At 43.1% G+C, this 16,541-nt stretch overlaps 1 protein-coding gene across 1 annotated transcript; it reads right to left on the minus strand.

Annotated features, from left to right (window-relative positions):
* Positions 1-2,460: 2,460 nt before the first annotated feature.
* On the minus strand, positions 2,461-5,628 carry LOC103323325 (Small nuclear ribonucleoprotein family protein). Its single transcript, XM_008225313.2, has 6 exons — positions 5,445-5,628; positions 5,305-5,331; positions 5,127-5,189; positions 2,916-2,994; positions 2,786-2,831; positions 2,461-2,694 (listed from the first exon to the last, which is right to left on the minus strand). The coding sequence occupies exons 1-6, from the start codon at positions 5,484-5,486 to the stop codon at positions 2,685-2,687; spliced, it is 267 nt and encodes an 88-aa protein (XP_008223535.1). The 5' UTR covers positions 5,487-5,628; the 3' UTR covers positions 2,461-2,684.
* Between the last annotated feature and the right edge of the window lie 10,913 nt (positions 5,629-16,541).

The raw sequence follows: 16,541 nt of genomic DNA on the forward strand, positions 1-16,541 counted from the left end.
GAGAGATGATATGGGATGATTGAAATGGTGAGAAGAGAGGTACTATTTATAGACTCATAGGATCACCCCTAAATTAATAGGGTGGACAAACCAACTGTTGAAGAATATAAGTTCCACATTAGAACTTTGACTAAATAAAATATAATATATAATGAATGATTCCACTACTAATAATGCCGAGATATTTTGTGATAAAATCCCACTTATCGGGTTTTTTAAGTGGTTAAATTGGGAGATATCGATGTTCTACAGTATTGGATTCACGTCTATGTGAAATTTAATAAGGTATCTGAGCCAGAGGAAAACTAAAAAGAAATAATGAAAATGATAATTTGAAGCAAAGAAGGGGAAAACTCTTTCTTCATCATCCTCGTCTATCCCAAGCTTCCGTAGGCATTTGTCATTAAATTCTAACTGTGCCGTCCCCAAGTGCACTGTAAGACTCAAATTCTAACCGTCACTCGACTACTATTAAAGTTATGAATGTTACAAATAAATTAACTGTGTGTATTGCTTGCCAAGTTGATTTCTGTGTATCATATCCAACTAGTGGACAAATTTGAAGAGTGATTTGATGAAATTCAACTGTGCAATAAGAACAAGCATTAGTGAAAATCAACTAAGGGGCACTACTTATACACATGATAATGGTGGGCTCCCGGGCTTTATAAGTTCGTCCAAGAATCATTTGGAGCATATTACGTCGACGTAATGCCATGTCAACATCGACTTGAAATAATGTTCTTAGTTCACATGACAATGGCATAGCCCAATCCCATCTACTAATTTTGCTTAGTTAAAAATGGGGGTCCTATTTTTGTGGAGGATGAGTCATTAATCCGTAAGGGACTAGTGACCAAAAAAGACAAAAGGGTGCAGAGCACTTTGCTTCCTGATGGGTAGACACATGGCACAAATGGCTAGCCATATGACACGGGTGCACCCAGGCCCATGGCCCAAATATGCCCTACCACCTGTTGCTTTTATCCCACACCCAGGCCTGCTCACTTGTATCAATTCCCAACAAAGCTCTTCCACTCCCTTTTGCTATAGTTCTATTAGACCCTAGTGCCCGAGAGGAGAGGTAGCAATTTGCTGTCCTTTTCTTTTACTTTGTGTGGCTTTTGCTTTTGTTTGGTTACTGAGAAAATTCATGAAATTGCAAGGAGGATTTTGAGCCAGTAATTTAGGTTGGTAAGACTTTTACATTTAACATTAAAATAAGTTGTGGTTGTAATTTCTACCAATACCAAATGAGGAGGATTTGAGCCAGTAATTTAGGTCGGTTAGATTTCTACACTTGACTTTTAATTAAGTTGTGTGGCTGTCGTTTATCAACCAATACCAGATAGTCCATACAAGTCAGATTTCCTCAACCCTTCTGGGAAATTTCATTGTGGAAGCTTTCCACCCAACAACATCAACCATGTTAAATTACTCAGCAGTTACCTCTAAAAACAAGACGTCTCTCTCTCTCTCTCTCTCTCGCTCTCTCTCTCTCTCTCTCTTCCCTTTGTTTTAATTTTTATACAAGCGATACTAAGGAAGTGGTATTGCGGCTAGAGAGAATAGAACCTAAAGTCTCGAATACACGCCTAAATGCTCTTAAACACTTGAGCTACACGTCCCTTGTCTACAACACATCTCTCTTTATTTACACAATGATTAACAGTGATTCAACTCCAAGGGTTGGCTATGTATTTGAGCTTTGATGCCACATTGGTGCTGAATTCGAATGCACCATAAAAATAAAAAATCAACCAGATAGACAGAAATGAAACTTGAAACCTTTCCCGACATTATTATAAACGAACGGCCCCAAATTCATGGATAGACGGTATTCAAACTTCAAACTTCTCACAAAAGTTTCATACAAAAAAGGTCTCAAGTTCATGGCATATGGTGGTGGTGTGGCTCCTAAATCAGACCGCTCAAAGAGTACAAGAAAAGCCCAATTGTTATCTCATCCTAAATCAGTCTACTGACAAGTACGAAACCTAATATTGAATTGTTTTGTTCAGGTAAAACAAATCGAGAATGAAATTAAAATAAAATACATCCATACGCAAGAGGAATTGCGTTTAGTCTATTACCCTGTTATTCTCAAAGTTTAAACTAGAAAAGATTGAAAAGACAACCAATAAAAGTTAAATAGTTCTGTAAAGCATAAAACCATTCCCTGTTTTTGAAACCAAGACATAAAACACGAAGCAAACAAGAAAATTGAGAACATTGAGAACGAAATCAAATGATTCATTCAAAAGGAATCTCTGATTTTCTTTGTCTAACAAACCTTGATTTGGGTTAAGCAGGGATGACAAACGGTTTGTTTCCAAATTAAAAACGGTTGGCAATCTGACATGGTTGAACTGAACTACAAAAACTTACAAGCATTACACAAACCACCAAGAAATCCACACTAGTTTTTTTTGTAGAAAGCCTAACAACAGGGATCAAATATAAACACAAAGTATAAAGAATTCTGCATGACAAAACAAGATACAGTGTAAGTACTACCAGTGAAAGTATATCCACTTGCAATTAAGGTTGTCAATACATATCACTACTCATAAATGACATCCAACGTATACTTGTTTTAGAAAAGCAGTAAATCTAAAGAGCTCAACCTCCATCACAATGAAAACACACTGTAGCCTTAGTTCATGCATTTGCTAGATTGGCCATCATTTTCCCCTGGAATTTGCAAAAGAGATTGTTAGAGAGACAGACAGACAGAGACAGAGACTGAGAGGCAGAGCGAGAAACAGAGTTTCAATTGACTTACGTGTTCATCATCAGAGTTATGTTGTCTCCTTTTAGAAGAATCCTTCCTGAAATAATTAAAACAAAACAGAAACAATTTAAAGATTGCACAACCCTAGGGCAGCAGAAGAGCGAAAGACGAGGAGACTCACCCAATGCCTTTCTGGTGTTTTTCTTGATGCTGACTTCTTCGGCCTCATCCAGAACCAAATTCATGTACTCATCAAAACCCTATCAAACACAGATCACCACCAAAGAGATTAAGACATTATGGTCAGATATATAGACACAATATATACGCTGACATAAATAAGGGGAATAGATAGAGACAGAAAAAGAGAGAGAAAGTTGGCATATATCAGAATGCAAATTACATAATTTCTATGTCAGCTTCTGAACTATGACAAACATTTGTTGAATAAATGGGAGAAAATAAAACATCAAACTAGATTATAGCACAAATATGGAATATGGAGATAATCAAGCAGAGCCAACACATCCTCAACCGCAATAAAATTAGGAATAATATGGTTGAAGCCATTGGGTACAAGGCACCACAAAAGGAAAGATAAAGTGGTGTGTTTGTAAATGCGTTGAGAGAAAAAGTTGGACAATATGAAAGCCCTTCATAGAAAAAAAAAAAACAAAACAAAACCTACAAGTAAAATTGAAAAATCCAGGATACCTACTGGTTACGCTATTCCTTACATTTTCTACTTCTCTACCTTTTTTCCATCCTCATCAATGACTAACATCTTCATCTAGCCACGTAAACTGAACTTTTAACACATTCATAACATTTGACAATTATATTAGACCCACAAGTTGAAGACAAGTATGATTAGTTTTGTCAATTTGGAGCAATTTAAATTCTTCAATTTTATAATCCATGTGCAACAACTTGTAACAAACAAATGTTGTTTGCACACACCTCTGTCTATTCTATACCTTTCTGCAACTGATTTATCCATTTTAATGAAGTCAAGGCGCCCTTATACAACCCTAAGTGCTAGTAGAGATTCTAATTTGGAGCAATTTAAATTCTTCAATTTTATAATCCATGTGCAACAACTTGTAACAAACAAATGTTGTTAGCACACACCTCTGTCTATTCTATACCTTTCTGCAACTGATTTATCCATTTTAATGAAGTCAAGGCGCCCTTATACAACCCTAAGTGCTAGTAGAGATTCTAATTTGGAGCAATTTAAATTCTTCAATTTTATAATCCATGTGCAACAACTTGTAACAAACAAATGTTGTTAGCACACACCTCTGTCTATTCTATACCTTTCTGCAACCGATTTATCCATTTTAATAAAGTCAAGGCCCTTATACAACCCTAAGTGCTAGTATAGATTCTAGAGAATTGGAAAAAAGGGAAGAAGGAAAGAAGGAAAAGTTCCAAAGCCCTAAACAAAATCAAGGCTTTGAAATCTATTCCCTATACTAAGCCTCTTATGATCTAGAACCCACCGCTTTGTAGACAATAATTTGATGTTGGGCATAGTTACAAAATTGGAACTGAATCTTCCATGTTTCGACAAAAGTCCCTTTCATATAAGCACTCCATACAAGAACAGCGTAGAAGCATGTCTCAACAAGGGAAACATGTTTTACCAATTGATGAAGACCAACTGTTGGAAGATAAATAGAATATACTGAAAAACTAATAATATCCCAGATCAACAGCTTCCACATCTTTCTTTTGCTTACTGTAGGAGGAAACTGGTTTTCCACTCAAGTACAATAATCATTCATAGCAGAAGGTCATACTTCCGCACCCTAATTAGACAAATACAAATGAATCCCGAAAAATCCCTGCAGTATTCTTAAGATCTACCAAATAATTAGTCATTCCACAATGCACCTCCAATTACGTCATTAAAATTAATATGATGCCTATAGAACCCCAATTCTTGAACCCACCAGAATAAAAGCTAAAAGCCTAAAACTACAAGCTATCCAATACTGTGTAACCTCCACAACCAACAATGTATAACAGCATCAATCACACAACATAATAGACGATAAGAACAACATGAACTTTTAATCAAAAGCATAAGCCAAAGGGAGAATAAATACATCAGCATTCGGTATCACTCAGTAGAACAGTTAAATTGAGCACTACTTCTATCAAAATTCGTTTAAGCTCAATCATATGCGGAAAGTAGAAATTTAATTCCCAATTTGGTTAGATCACTTAGAACAAAGTTATTATCAATATGAAGAAAAGATAACAAATTTTAAAAATAAAATTCAATTTTTGCTAATAAGCATCTAGCAACATGTACAAAAATAACTCTAAAACCCTAGTGGCCTAATAAAAATTGGTTTGGAAATAAAGGAGAAAACAAACTTACAATGATTCGGCCTTCAATCCTCAGGTCTTTTTGCTCAAAGAGCCAAATCTGAATGCGGGCTTTCTGTAACAAAAATTTTCCAAAAAATTCAAAATTCAAAACCCCAACAATAAAATCACCCGCAATGGGCAAACCCAGATGACAAAATCAAACAAATAGAGTGACAAGGATCACTTACACTTTGAAGGAACCTGAAAATCAAGTTCTGCAGCAAAAACACCCAAAGAAAAAAGAAGGAAATTCGTCAGTGAATCATTAAAAAAATTGACAAAAACGCTAAACAAAACAAAGACTAGGAAGATGGAGAAGGGCACGTACAATGGGTTGGGTCATAATCCTCTGAACTTTGGTGCTCGCCATGGCTGCGAAATTCAATGGGTTTCGCGTCACAGACGGAAGTTCTAGTCGAAGAGACTTTGAAAACCTAGCGAGCTCAGTTTTTTTTTCTTTCTATTTGCTGAAATTGAAAGACAAGCCCGCCTTTTATTTTTATTTTTTTGTCAACCTTTTAATTGGCTTCAAGAAAAAGAAGAGCTACTTAACAAAACAAATAAGGGTTATTTACTCAAATGGTGCTCAAATTTATACCTCAGTTGCATTTTGGTCCATCAACTCTCTATCATTCGAAAATTAATCTACTGTTACCCCAAACGCATAGGTTGGGGTGACATCTTGCTGGGGTGTTTGAGTAGCTAACAAACAAGGAAAAGAAAATAAAAAAATAATTAGATGTTTGGGTTAAGCCATAAGTGGTGGGAGGAGGAGGAGGGGTATGTGGCCAAGAGGGGTGGGGGCGAATGGGAGAGAGAGAAAGAGAGGCGGGAAAACTGAAGGGGAGGGGTTTGTGGAGGAATGGGGGAGAAGAAATCAGGAGGAGGCGGGGTTTAGTTTTTTCTTTTTCTTTTTTCGATATTTTCTAATTTTGTATTAATTTTAATCCTATTTTTAGTTTTAAATTATGTAAAGTCATAGTTATTTCCTTTGAGCAGGAGTCCAAATCCAATAAGAAAGCTCAGTTACAGCTGGACAACCTAATAGTCAATTCACAATTTCTACATGCCACCATATACCATGCAGAAGCTAAGGGGCATTTGTGGAAGCAAAATATCTCAGGTTCTAGGTCAAATAATTAAGCCAATCAATTTGGAAATTATTTGACCTAATTGGGAGTTATCTGATTTAATTGTGATTTATTTGATTCTTATCTTAATTAGGGATTTGATTTAAATCAAATCCCTATTAAATCCCTAATTACACCAATCTCGCCAAATTAGGGAAGAATAATTCTTTTTTATCTATGAAAGTATTCTTCTGAAACCCTAGCCTCTAAGGCCCCTATAAATAGATGGCTATGCACAAGGGTTGAGGTACGTCTAAATTCCTTTTTGAAACTCTGCAGAAATTCCCTCTCACAAACCCTAGCCGCCATAATTCTCTTTCTCTCACACACGGCTCCGATTACCCGGTTTACACCATACATACATCTCTGTACCATTTTTAGCTATTGTTTTCTCTACGAATCAATTGAGCTAACTTAGGCATCGGAGGGCCTTTGGCCAACACTCCTTGGGTGTGATCCTCTCATTCCGATTTATTTTGCAGGGAGAAAGAGACGACGAAGAGGAAGGAGGGATCTTAGACGAATATTCCCGTGGGACGAAAATCGCTCCCACAGTAGTAATCGCTTTAATATCCTCATCTCAAAATATCTTATCAAGCAAAAGACATTCCATTCACCAGTTGGGGTTAACAAATCTGAAACTTTTGCATTCATCGACAAGCCCTCATTGATCATTGGTTTAAAAGTAAAAGGCTTTGGCACCCATCGATCTCGAAAAAACTCAAAGATTGCTCACTTCCAACCCTCCATACCAAGCCTTCCTCAAGAACTTGCCTTCCCCACATTATAGAACGCCATACCAGAGAAAGAAAATTCACCAATATTCCAGCATGCAAGAAATCTGTTTCGGGGATATATATGCCTTTCAATATTGGGGCTACTAAAGGATTAGGATTTTCAAATATTCCTGCTTCGCCACCATGGCTTTGTTAAAGGCTTTAAAATTTTTGAAACCCAACCCGCTTAAAACATTTAGGCTTACATTGTTTTCTCCAACTTTGCTAGTGTATGCTTTTATTTCCTGCTTTAACCTACCAAAATCTCGCAACCATGGCCGATAAATCATGGCATAAGGATTGCGGCAATTGAAAGACCCCCATAGTATAGGTTGGAAGAGCTCTGGGCAACAACTCTAATCAAAACATCCTTCCCTGCTATCGAAAACAATTTTGCATTCCCCCCCCCAAAAAATTAAGTCGACTCCAAAGCATATCACGCATGTTTACACCATAATCAACCGAGCATATCCAGCCTCAAAACAACTAGCACCAAGGCAGACACGCCTTCTCCTTGACGAAGGAAGACACTCTTCTAAGGTGCGGACACTGCCAAGCTCTGACTTGCGAAGCTCACAAATTGCCAAACCTAATCCCCATGACACGTGTCACAACCACAGCGACTTGCACAAAGTTCCACATAAAAAATCTACACAAACCTCCCACTTTCACTTCCCTATAAATAGGGAACAATACCCTAGTAAAAAGGAGTAACTATTTTCTTACTTTTTACTGTTACTCTGCCAAAGTTACTATTCTTAGTTGACTTAAGTATCGGAGAGCCTTTGCCCGGCACCACACTGGTGTCCGAAGCTTAACGATTGCTTCTCCTACTTTGTCTTCTGCAGGCTAGCCCTTTACCGAAGGTTCACACCTTCTCTACTGCTAAAGACAAACCCCTTTTCTCTAAGTTGACCCTCTTTGAAAAAGAGCATCAACAGTTTGGCACCGTCTCTGGGAAACGATACTTGAATCCCATTTTCCTATACCAGTCCAGCTAGCTCCTTCTCCTATCCGGCCTCACGCCTTTTCTTCACTCCACATTCAACTATGCCTACCAAGGATAGCCACAGGACTCAAGACTATATCCCCCATAGGGGTACCTCCCAGAGAAACCTTCAACAAATGCCAATCTCTAGGCAGAGTGGAGAGCCTTCGTGCAGTGTCACCAAGATGTCAGAAATATGACCATTTTCATGCAAGAGCGTTGAGCTCGAGCATGACTACAGCACGTTGAAGCATAGCTGGGAGATGAATTAGGCCAAGGGCTCCCAATGCGGCCTTACCCAGGAACTTGAGGCATACTCGGCCAAACCAGCCAGTGCCCTCTCACCATAGGTGCCCCAACCCAACCTAGGCCCATCAAGGGTAAAGGCCCCTCCATCCGGAGGCGACCAAGTCGAGGCTCGCCGCATCTCCCGCCGATGGACCAGCCCCATGAACCAGTGAAGGTCTCACAGAGGATTGCGGGACCATATCTTGGACCGTCACTGGCCAGACTCCTATTCCTATCCCGTTAATCTCCAAGACCCAAGGTGACACACCTAGCCTCACGAAACCCACCCACCTACGTTGGAGAAGGTGCGGTGACTGAGAACTAGGGCGTATATTCGAAGACTACGAGTCTTATCACAGGGCGTTTGAAGAGTGGGAACCTTCCCCACCGCTCATCCACACATCGTGGCCTTCAAGACACCGAACCCCTCCCTCATGCATTCCCTGCCATGAGGCTCCTCTTCGAGAAGATTCGGCATTTGGAGAGCGAACAACAGACAACCACCAACCCCTCCGGGCAAAGCCACAACTTGGGCCTTTACCGAATGCATTCTTAATTACCACCAGGAGAAGGACATCCAACCACTCCGCATCGCTTCTACACTGGCGCGGAGGATCCTCTCACCCATATACATTCTTTCCAGTCAGCCCTAGGGTGCAAGGGCCTCACTGATGAAGGCATGTGCCTCCTCTTCCCTTCCACTCTCGGTGACGCGGCCCTGAATTGGTTATACAAGTTGAACCCCCGCACCATCAACTCATTTGACAGTCTGAAGCAGGCCTTCCAGACCATTTCATGATCTAGACTAATCGCCTTTACTCCGCGGATGACCTATACATACTTGAGTAGGGTGAGGACGAGCCACTCTGGGAGTATGCAGCTCGGTTCAGCCACGAATACTCCCACTGCTAGAGGCGATGATTGCGCCTTGGCGACTTTAAGAGTGGCCTCAGAGTCAACTTCGATTACGGTGCACAACAACCCCTGGAACACATATGTTGAAATGATGAAGCAGGCAGTAGTTCACGCCAAGGCTAAGTACTTCAACTCCAAGCGTGGCCCAGCCACCCAGTAGCGTAATCCTTTTATTGATCCTCTACCGCTTCCTCATCCTAGCCCCATCTCAACATTACCCCCCACACCAAGCACCCAAGGTGCCCAGCACCCCAAGAGGAAGGATAGCTACCAATATACCTTCAGCAATAACAAGTGGGGCAAACATGGCAACCACCATCCCAGAAGCAACCCCCAGGACAAATGGCTGGCCCCTCCCATTCTCACCCAAACCTAGGTTCGAGGTCTTCACCACCCTGAACACTACCTCGAGAATGTCCTAGTGCACGAGGCACTTATCATAACCCAGCCTCCCCAGGGAGACCAGCGAAGCCTATGCCTAACACAGTGTCTTCTATTGTTTTCACTCACTTCGGTGGCCACGATCTGAATCTTGTGTTGCCTTGCGTAACATTATTGAAAGACTTATTCGTGAGGAGAAGCTGGATAAATACGCACAACCTCTCACCCCTTCTAACCCTCACCAACAGCAGATCAACATGATTTCAACCATCAGGTGGTGGCCTACCATGGCGGAACCTCCAAAGGCAACTCCATCAAACATTATGTTCGCTCCACCTATGCGCATCACGTCTTGATCGAGCAGGACGCTGTCGAAACACAAAAATCACCGGGCCCTCATTACCTTCTGCGATGAGGAGGGCGTGGCGTTATCCTTCCTTATGATGACCCAATCATTATCGCGCCGACATTTCTAACCGACATTGGGCGCATCTTGGTAGACACTGGCCAGCCTCGGTCGGTGTGATGTTTCTTGATGCTTTCAGCGAGCTTCAGGTCCGTTTCATTTGCTCGACAGCGTCACACCCTTGGTGAGCTTTTCGGTGATGTGGTCGGCCCATTGGGAGCATTCATCTCCTTATCTCTATTGGAGCGACCTCGGGCGACGGTCACCACTCATTTCCTCATTATTGATCGCCCCACGACCTACAACGCGTCATCCTTGGGCGCCTGCCATGGCCTAAATTAAGGTTTTCATTTCCACACATATGTTATGCTGAAATTCCCTACGCTCCATGACACAGCACGGTGCTCGAAAACCAACTTGGCGCTGTGGTGTCGCATAAGTCCACCAATTGCCGACATCGGGTTGAGGCCTTGCAAGAACAGGCCCCACCTCTCTCGTCTTGGCCGACCGAACGACTGAAGACCCTAGGGAGGACTCTACCACCCAACAGCCAACTGTGGAAGACCTTGAGCCGCTCTCCATGATGACCTCCCGGATCAGTGGGGATCGGCACCTCCCTCCCGCAAAGCTTCGCTCGACCTCGTCGCCTTCCTCCGACTCAACTCTGAAGTCTTTGCTTGGTCTTACAACGATATGCGGCATATCACTTAACGTCATCTCCCATAAGCTAAGCATTAACCCATCGCGCTTCGCCGCCGCGTGCTTATGACTCGAGCGGTATGAGACCATGAAAGCGGAGGTGGATAAGCTGAGCACCATTGGATTCATTAAGGAGGTGGACTATCCCACCGCTAGCCAATGTGGTAATGGTACGTAAACCAAGGAAAGGCTGGCGCATGTGCGTGGGCTACACCAATCTCAATTGGGCCTGCCCGAAGGATAGTTTCCTTACCCCGCATTAACCACGTCCTCCTCAGCTTGGCAGAATGATAGTTTCCCCTTACCCCGGGCCATGTCCTCCTCAGCTTCATGGATGCTTACTCATGGTACAATCAAATCTTCATGTACCCTGAGGACCAAGCCCATACATCCTTCATCACCGGCCGTGGCCTTTACTGCTACAAAGTCATGCCCTTCGGCCTCAAGAACACCAGGGCTACGTATCAGCCTCTGGTGAACAGCATCTTCGCTCCACTAATTGGCAACACCATGAAGGTTTATGTTGATTATATGCTGGTCAAGAGTCGCACTGCTGACCAAAGACATCCCCTACCTCTCTCCCATGTTCACCATTTTGAAGCAGTATAGGATGAGGCTCAACCCTACCAAGTGTGCATTTGGGGTGGCTTCCGGCAAATTCCTTGGCTTCATGATCATCCAAAAAGGTATTGAGGCCAACCCGAATAAGATCCGGGCCATCTTAGACATGACGATACCCAAGGCGGTCAAGGATATTGAGCCTTACCGGGCGCGTCGCAGCCCGACTAGATTTATCTCTAAGGCTACTGATCGTTGCGCCCCATTCTTCAAGGCATTAAGGGTAGCAAATGCAGCATAACCTGGATTGCCGAGTGTGACCAGGCCTTGGCGAGCTCAAGGCATATATGAGTCGAGCCCCTTTATTGTGAACCCCTAATCCTAGGGACGTCCTCACCATCTACCTCTCCGTCTCGGCCACAGCGATTAGCTCAGTACTCATTCGACCACACAAAGGTGTTGAGCATTCAGTGCACTATGTGAGCAAAGGATTGCAAGATGCGGAGGTTCGGTATCCGGACATTGAGAAACTTGTTTTCGCCTTGGTAGTCTCGGTTAGACGCCTGACCATACTTTCAAGCTCACACCATCCATGTCTTAACCAACCAACCGCTCAGGCAAGTGTTGCAGAAGCCAGAGACTTCTGGGAGGTTAGTTAAATGAGCCATTGAATTTGGTGAATTTGATATTCACTACAAACCCCGCCCAACTACAAAGGGCCAAGCTGTTGCGACTTCATATCAGAATTTACAAAACCCCAAGCTTCGACCGCTACCCAGATCATAACGGAACCCAATCTTCCTTTATGCAAGCTTCACGTCGCCAAAGCAATGGCAACCTTGACTGACCCAGCCCTTGTGGACCTTATATGTGGATGGCTCATCCAATGCCCAAGGATGTAGGGGCCGGCTTCATTCTTATCTCCCCAGACAAGGTTGCCTTTAAGTACGCCTCCGCTTCAAATTCCACGCCTCCAACAATGAGGTCGAATACAAAGCACTCATATCTGGACTTCGACTAGCCAAAGAGATGGGCGCCAAGCAAATTCAGATATTTAGCGACTCATAGCTTGTTGTCCATCAAGTCAACCAGGACTTCACAGCCAAGGACATCTCTATGATAGCCTACCTCCAGCATACTCGCCACTTGCTTGCAACATTCAACGCTCATCTTATAAGTCGGTACTACGCTCGAGAATGCCATGCTGATACTTTGGCCAGGCTAGCCTCGTCCTTAGAGCAGGCATAGGTCGCAACATCCACATTGAGTTCTTGGATCAGCCCAGCACACAGGCACCACTCATCTGTACCATTGATCACAGCCCTGCATAGATGGACCCCATCATTCAGTTCTTGCAAAACCAAACAATACCATCAATCCTACTGAGGCACAACGTGTTCGCTATCGCCGCTCAATACCTAATCATCAATGACGCCTATACAAGCGTGGCTTCACCTCCCCTACCTTCTTGCCTGACCCCAGAGGAAGGTACCAATATCCTAAGGGAGATTCATGAGGGCATGCGGCAACCACTGGCACTCGCTCCTTAGCACACAAGGTCATTCGGCAGGATAATTTTGGTCATCACTTCATACGGATGCGAGGTCTTCACCCAGTCAAGTGCGATAAGTGTTAGCAATTTGCCAACATCCCACAACTTCCAGCTGAACCACTAACACCATGGTCAGCCCTTGGCCATTTGCCTAATGAGGACTTGACCTCATTGGACCTATGCCTAAGGGAAAGGGCCAAGTCAAGTATGCCGTTGTGGCTGTAGACTATTTCACCAAGTGGGCTGAAGCTGAAGCCTTAGCCACTATCACTACAGCCCGCATTGAAACTTTTGTTTGGCAAAATATCGTATGTAGCTTCGGCATCCATAACACCATCGTCACAGACAATGGCCGGCAATTTGACAATGCCAAGTTCAAACAATTGTGTTCCAACCTCAAGATACGTTTTTCCTTTGCCTCCCCAGCCCATCCTCAGTCTAATGGCCAGGTGGGAGCCGTGAGCAAGATCATCAAGAAAACTCTAAAGACCAAGCTTGACAAAGCTAAGGATTGCTTGCCAGAGCTACTCACAGAAGTTCTCTGGTCATACCGCACCACCTTCTATACCTCAACAAGAGAAACACCGTTCTCTCTTTCCTTTGGTACTGAAGTCGTGGCACCAGTAGAGATTGGCCAGCCATATACCGAACCTCCACTTATGCGGCTGGAGCCAATGATGAGCAGATTAGCACTGAACCTCGACTTCATTGACGAGCTTCGTGCCCAATCCAACATGAGCAACGTCGCGTACAAATAGCGCATCGCCAAGTACTATGACTCTGGGTCAAACCTGTGCTTTCAAGATTGGGGACTAGGTCATGCGCAAGGTTTCCTTGGCCACAAAAATCCTACCAAAGCACATTAGGTCGTACATGGGAAGGTCCTTATGAGGTTACCAAAGTCTGCCGACCGGTGCGTATCACCGAGATCCCAAAGGCAAGACCTTGCCACATCCTTAGAACGCTGATCATCTCAAGTACTTCTATAAGTAAACATACCTAGATCCTAGAACATTATGTTTTCTTATACTTTGGTTTTGAGCCATGACTCTGTACCTTCTGCCCTTCGGCACTTATTTAATGAAATGCCGGAGCCTGGTTATTTCTCATCAATCATAATGATTATCATTTTTGCTAGCACAATTAATATCAAATGACAACAAGTTTAATATTATAGCAAGTCAAAATAACCTTGCCCTAGGCAAGGGAAAATGTTCATACATAACATAAATAAACATCCAGTGTTTTAAATAAATAACAATAGTACATAAAGAAGGCATCGCCTTCATGACTCGGTAGAAGGGGCATCCATAGTAGCTGGCTCTAGCTCCGGTTCTGGCTCTGGAGTGGCATCGATGCTAGGACTATGTGAAGGAGGCTCGCCACTCGTATCAAAGTTAATCTTCACCGAAAGGTTGAACCTCGCTAACCTCTGCTCCCAACTCAGCTGCATAGCCACCATCTGATCCATGATATAGCTCATCAACTCCTCTGAACCCGAAATGACTCGATTGCCGCCTTAGGTAGTAGCTATCTCTTGGCCTTCTTCTGCTCCACTTCGATCCGGGCAGCAGCCACCTCCTCGGCCCTCGACCGCTTTAGCTTCTCCACCTGCTAGCGCCTTCTGCAACAGGGGATTCTTCTCTCGGAGGCATCTTGCACCTCCGCTATCTTGTCCATGGCAATTCGTTGCGCCTCTTCAACCTCTGGATCTCCTTATCTGCCTTGGCCATGTTCACGATCATCTCATCATAGGCCTACAACACAAGGCATCATCAGTAAAAGACAAACTAGAATGATAATAACAAATTCATAAAGCAAGACAACTTACATAGGCATGGGTAAGAAACGTCTTCGGGCCTCGACCATAGGAAGTGGCGTCGGCGAACCTCTGGGTCACACTTCCGCCTTCGGGAAGAAGTTCACCGGGAACCTCCTGGCGATGCATGGCCAAGTTCACCTCCTTCTTACGCCAACGCACGAGAAGTCCATCTTCTCACCCCTTGCATAAACGCGTCCTCCATGCCAAAGGGGAGCTTTGGCGTCTCGAGTTAAAGGAGGAAGCCTTGGCCCTGTTCCCATCATACTCGGTGAGCTTCCTCCGCTTTTCTTCTTTCCCGACACGCCGGCAGCAGGCCTTCATCATCATCTCAGGGCTTCCCAATCGCTTGCTTGGCCACCCCTTCGACCATCCGCACTGAGACTCCTTAAGTCGTTTACGCATCTCGGCATCATCTAGGTCACTACTTTCGTGCTTCCCTTTATGATACCTGCCACTGCACATCAAACGCTAATGTGACTTGGTTCAGCTCGTAATGTGACTTCTTCATTCATTTGTAGTGATGTATCCAAGCTTTGACTTGGTTCACAGCTTTGATTCTCAGTAGGCAAAGGAACTACCATCTCTTCTTCATTTGTATTTTCCCACTTCCATAAGCCATTTTCATCAAATTGCACATCTCTGGACAGAATTATCTTCCTAGTACTTGGATCAAACAGCCTATATCCCTTTTCACAGAGACCATAGCCTACAAAAATACACTTGTGACTGTTTTCTTCAAACTTATGCCTCAATGCTGAAGGAATAAGCACATGACAAGGTGATCCAAATATTTTTAAATGGGCAATTCCTGGTTTTCTGCCAGTATAAGCTTCAAATGGTGTTATCTTGTTAAGAGCCTTGGTAGGACATCTATTTAGCAAATAGACTGCTGTATTTACACGCCCCAAAACTCATAGGAACACCTTTCTCATGCAACATGGACTTGGCCATTTCCACTACTGTCCTGTTCTTCCTCTCGGCCACTCCATTTTGCTGTGGAGAATATGCCATAGTTAGCTGCCTTTGAATACCAGATTCCTCACAAAACTTGTTGAATTCTCCAGATAGAAACTCTCCACCCCTGTCTACTTCTCAAGCCTTTTATCTTATACCCACTTTGCAGCTCAGTCATAGCTTTGAATTTTCTAAAACATTCCAATGCACTTGACTTATTTCTGATGAAGTACACCCATGACATTCTAGTAAAATCATCTGTAAACAGTAGAAAGTACATTCCAGGATAATGATTCTGTTTTCATTGGTCCACAGGATGTCTGTGTGAACCAATTCAAAGGTTTGAAGCTCTCCAAGTGGATTCCAAAGGGAAAGAATCCCTATGCTGTTTTCCAAGCATACAACCATCACATACAACTGACTTCTGCTCCAAGTGAGGTAAGCCATGAACCATCCCTTGATTCTCAAGCAATTTTATACTTCTTTCATTTAAATGCCCTAGCCTTTTATGCCATGTCTGCAAGCAATGGGTGACACTTGCTTTTAGAACCAACTCACTCGCAGTCATCATTGTCAATGGAAAGCATCTGTTATTTGTCATCTGCACCTTCACAATCAGATTTTCTAGTGACTGATTGTCATAAACACTCACCTCATTTCTCCAAACACAAGGTGATAGCCATGTTCCATCATTTGCCCAACACTAAGCAGATTTTCTTCAAGGCGGTACAAGCATTACTTCATGAATGTGCTTCTTGCCTAACTTAGTTTTTATCACCAAACTCCCTCTTTTCCAAAGCAATCTGGGACCACTTCTCCAGTTCCCATCTTCACCTTAGAGCTCAAATTCCTTTGAATATTGACCAAAAGTCCCTCATCTCCTGTCATGTGGTTACTACAACCACTGTCAATATACCAAGAGTGATTTACCTTCACATCAGTTGCAGCATTACACA

The sequence above is a fragment of the Prunus mume genome, linkage group LG2 (assembly GCF_029339155.1).
Source record: "Prunus mume cultivar Tortuosa linkage group LG2, ASM2933915v1, whole genome shotgun sequence".
Classification (NCBI taxonomy): Eukaryota; Viridiplantae; Streptophyta; class Magnoliopsida; order Rosales; family Rosaceae; genus Prunus; species Prunus mume.

Bases quoted from the DNA above. Each gene is read 5' to 3' on its own strand.
- LOC103323325 (XM_008225313.2), bottom strand. From the start codon at position 5,486: ATGGCGAGCACCAAAGTTCAGAGGATTATGACCCAACCCATT. The intron at 5,332-5,444 runs GTACGTGCCCTT...TTTTTGCTGCAG, and splicing joins GGATTATGACCCAACCCATT to AACTTGATTTTCAGGTTCCT. The intron at 2,832-2,915 runs GTGAGTCTCCTC...TAATTATTTCAG, and splicing joins AAACACCAGAAAGGCATTGG to GAAGGATTCTTCTAAAAGGA.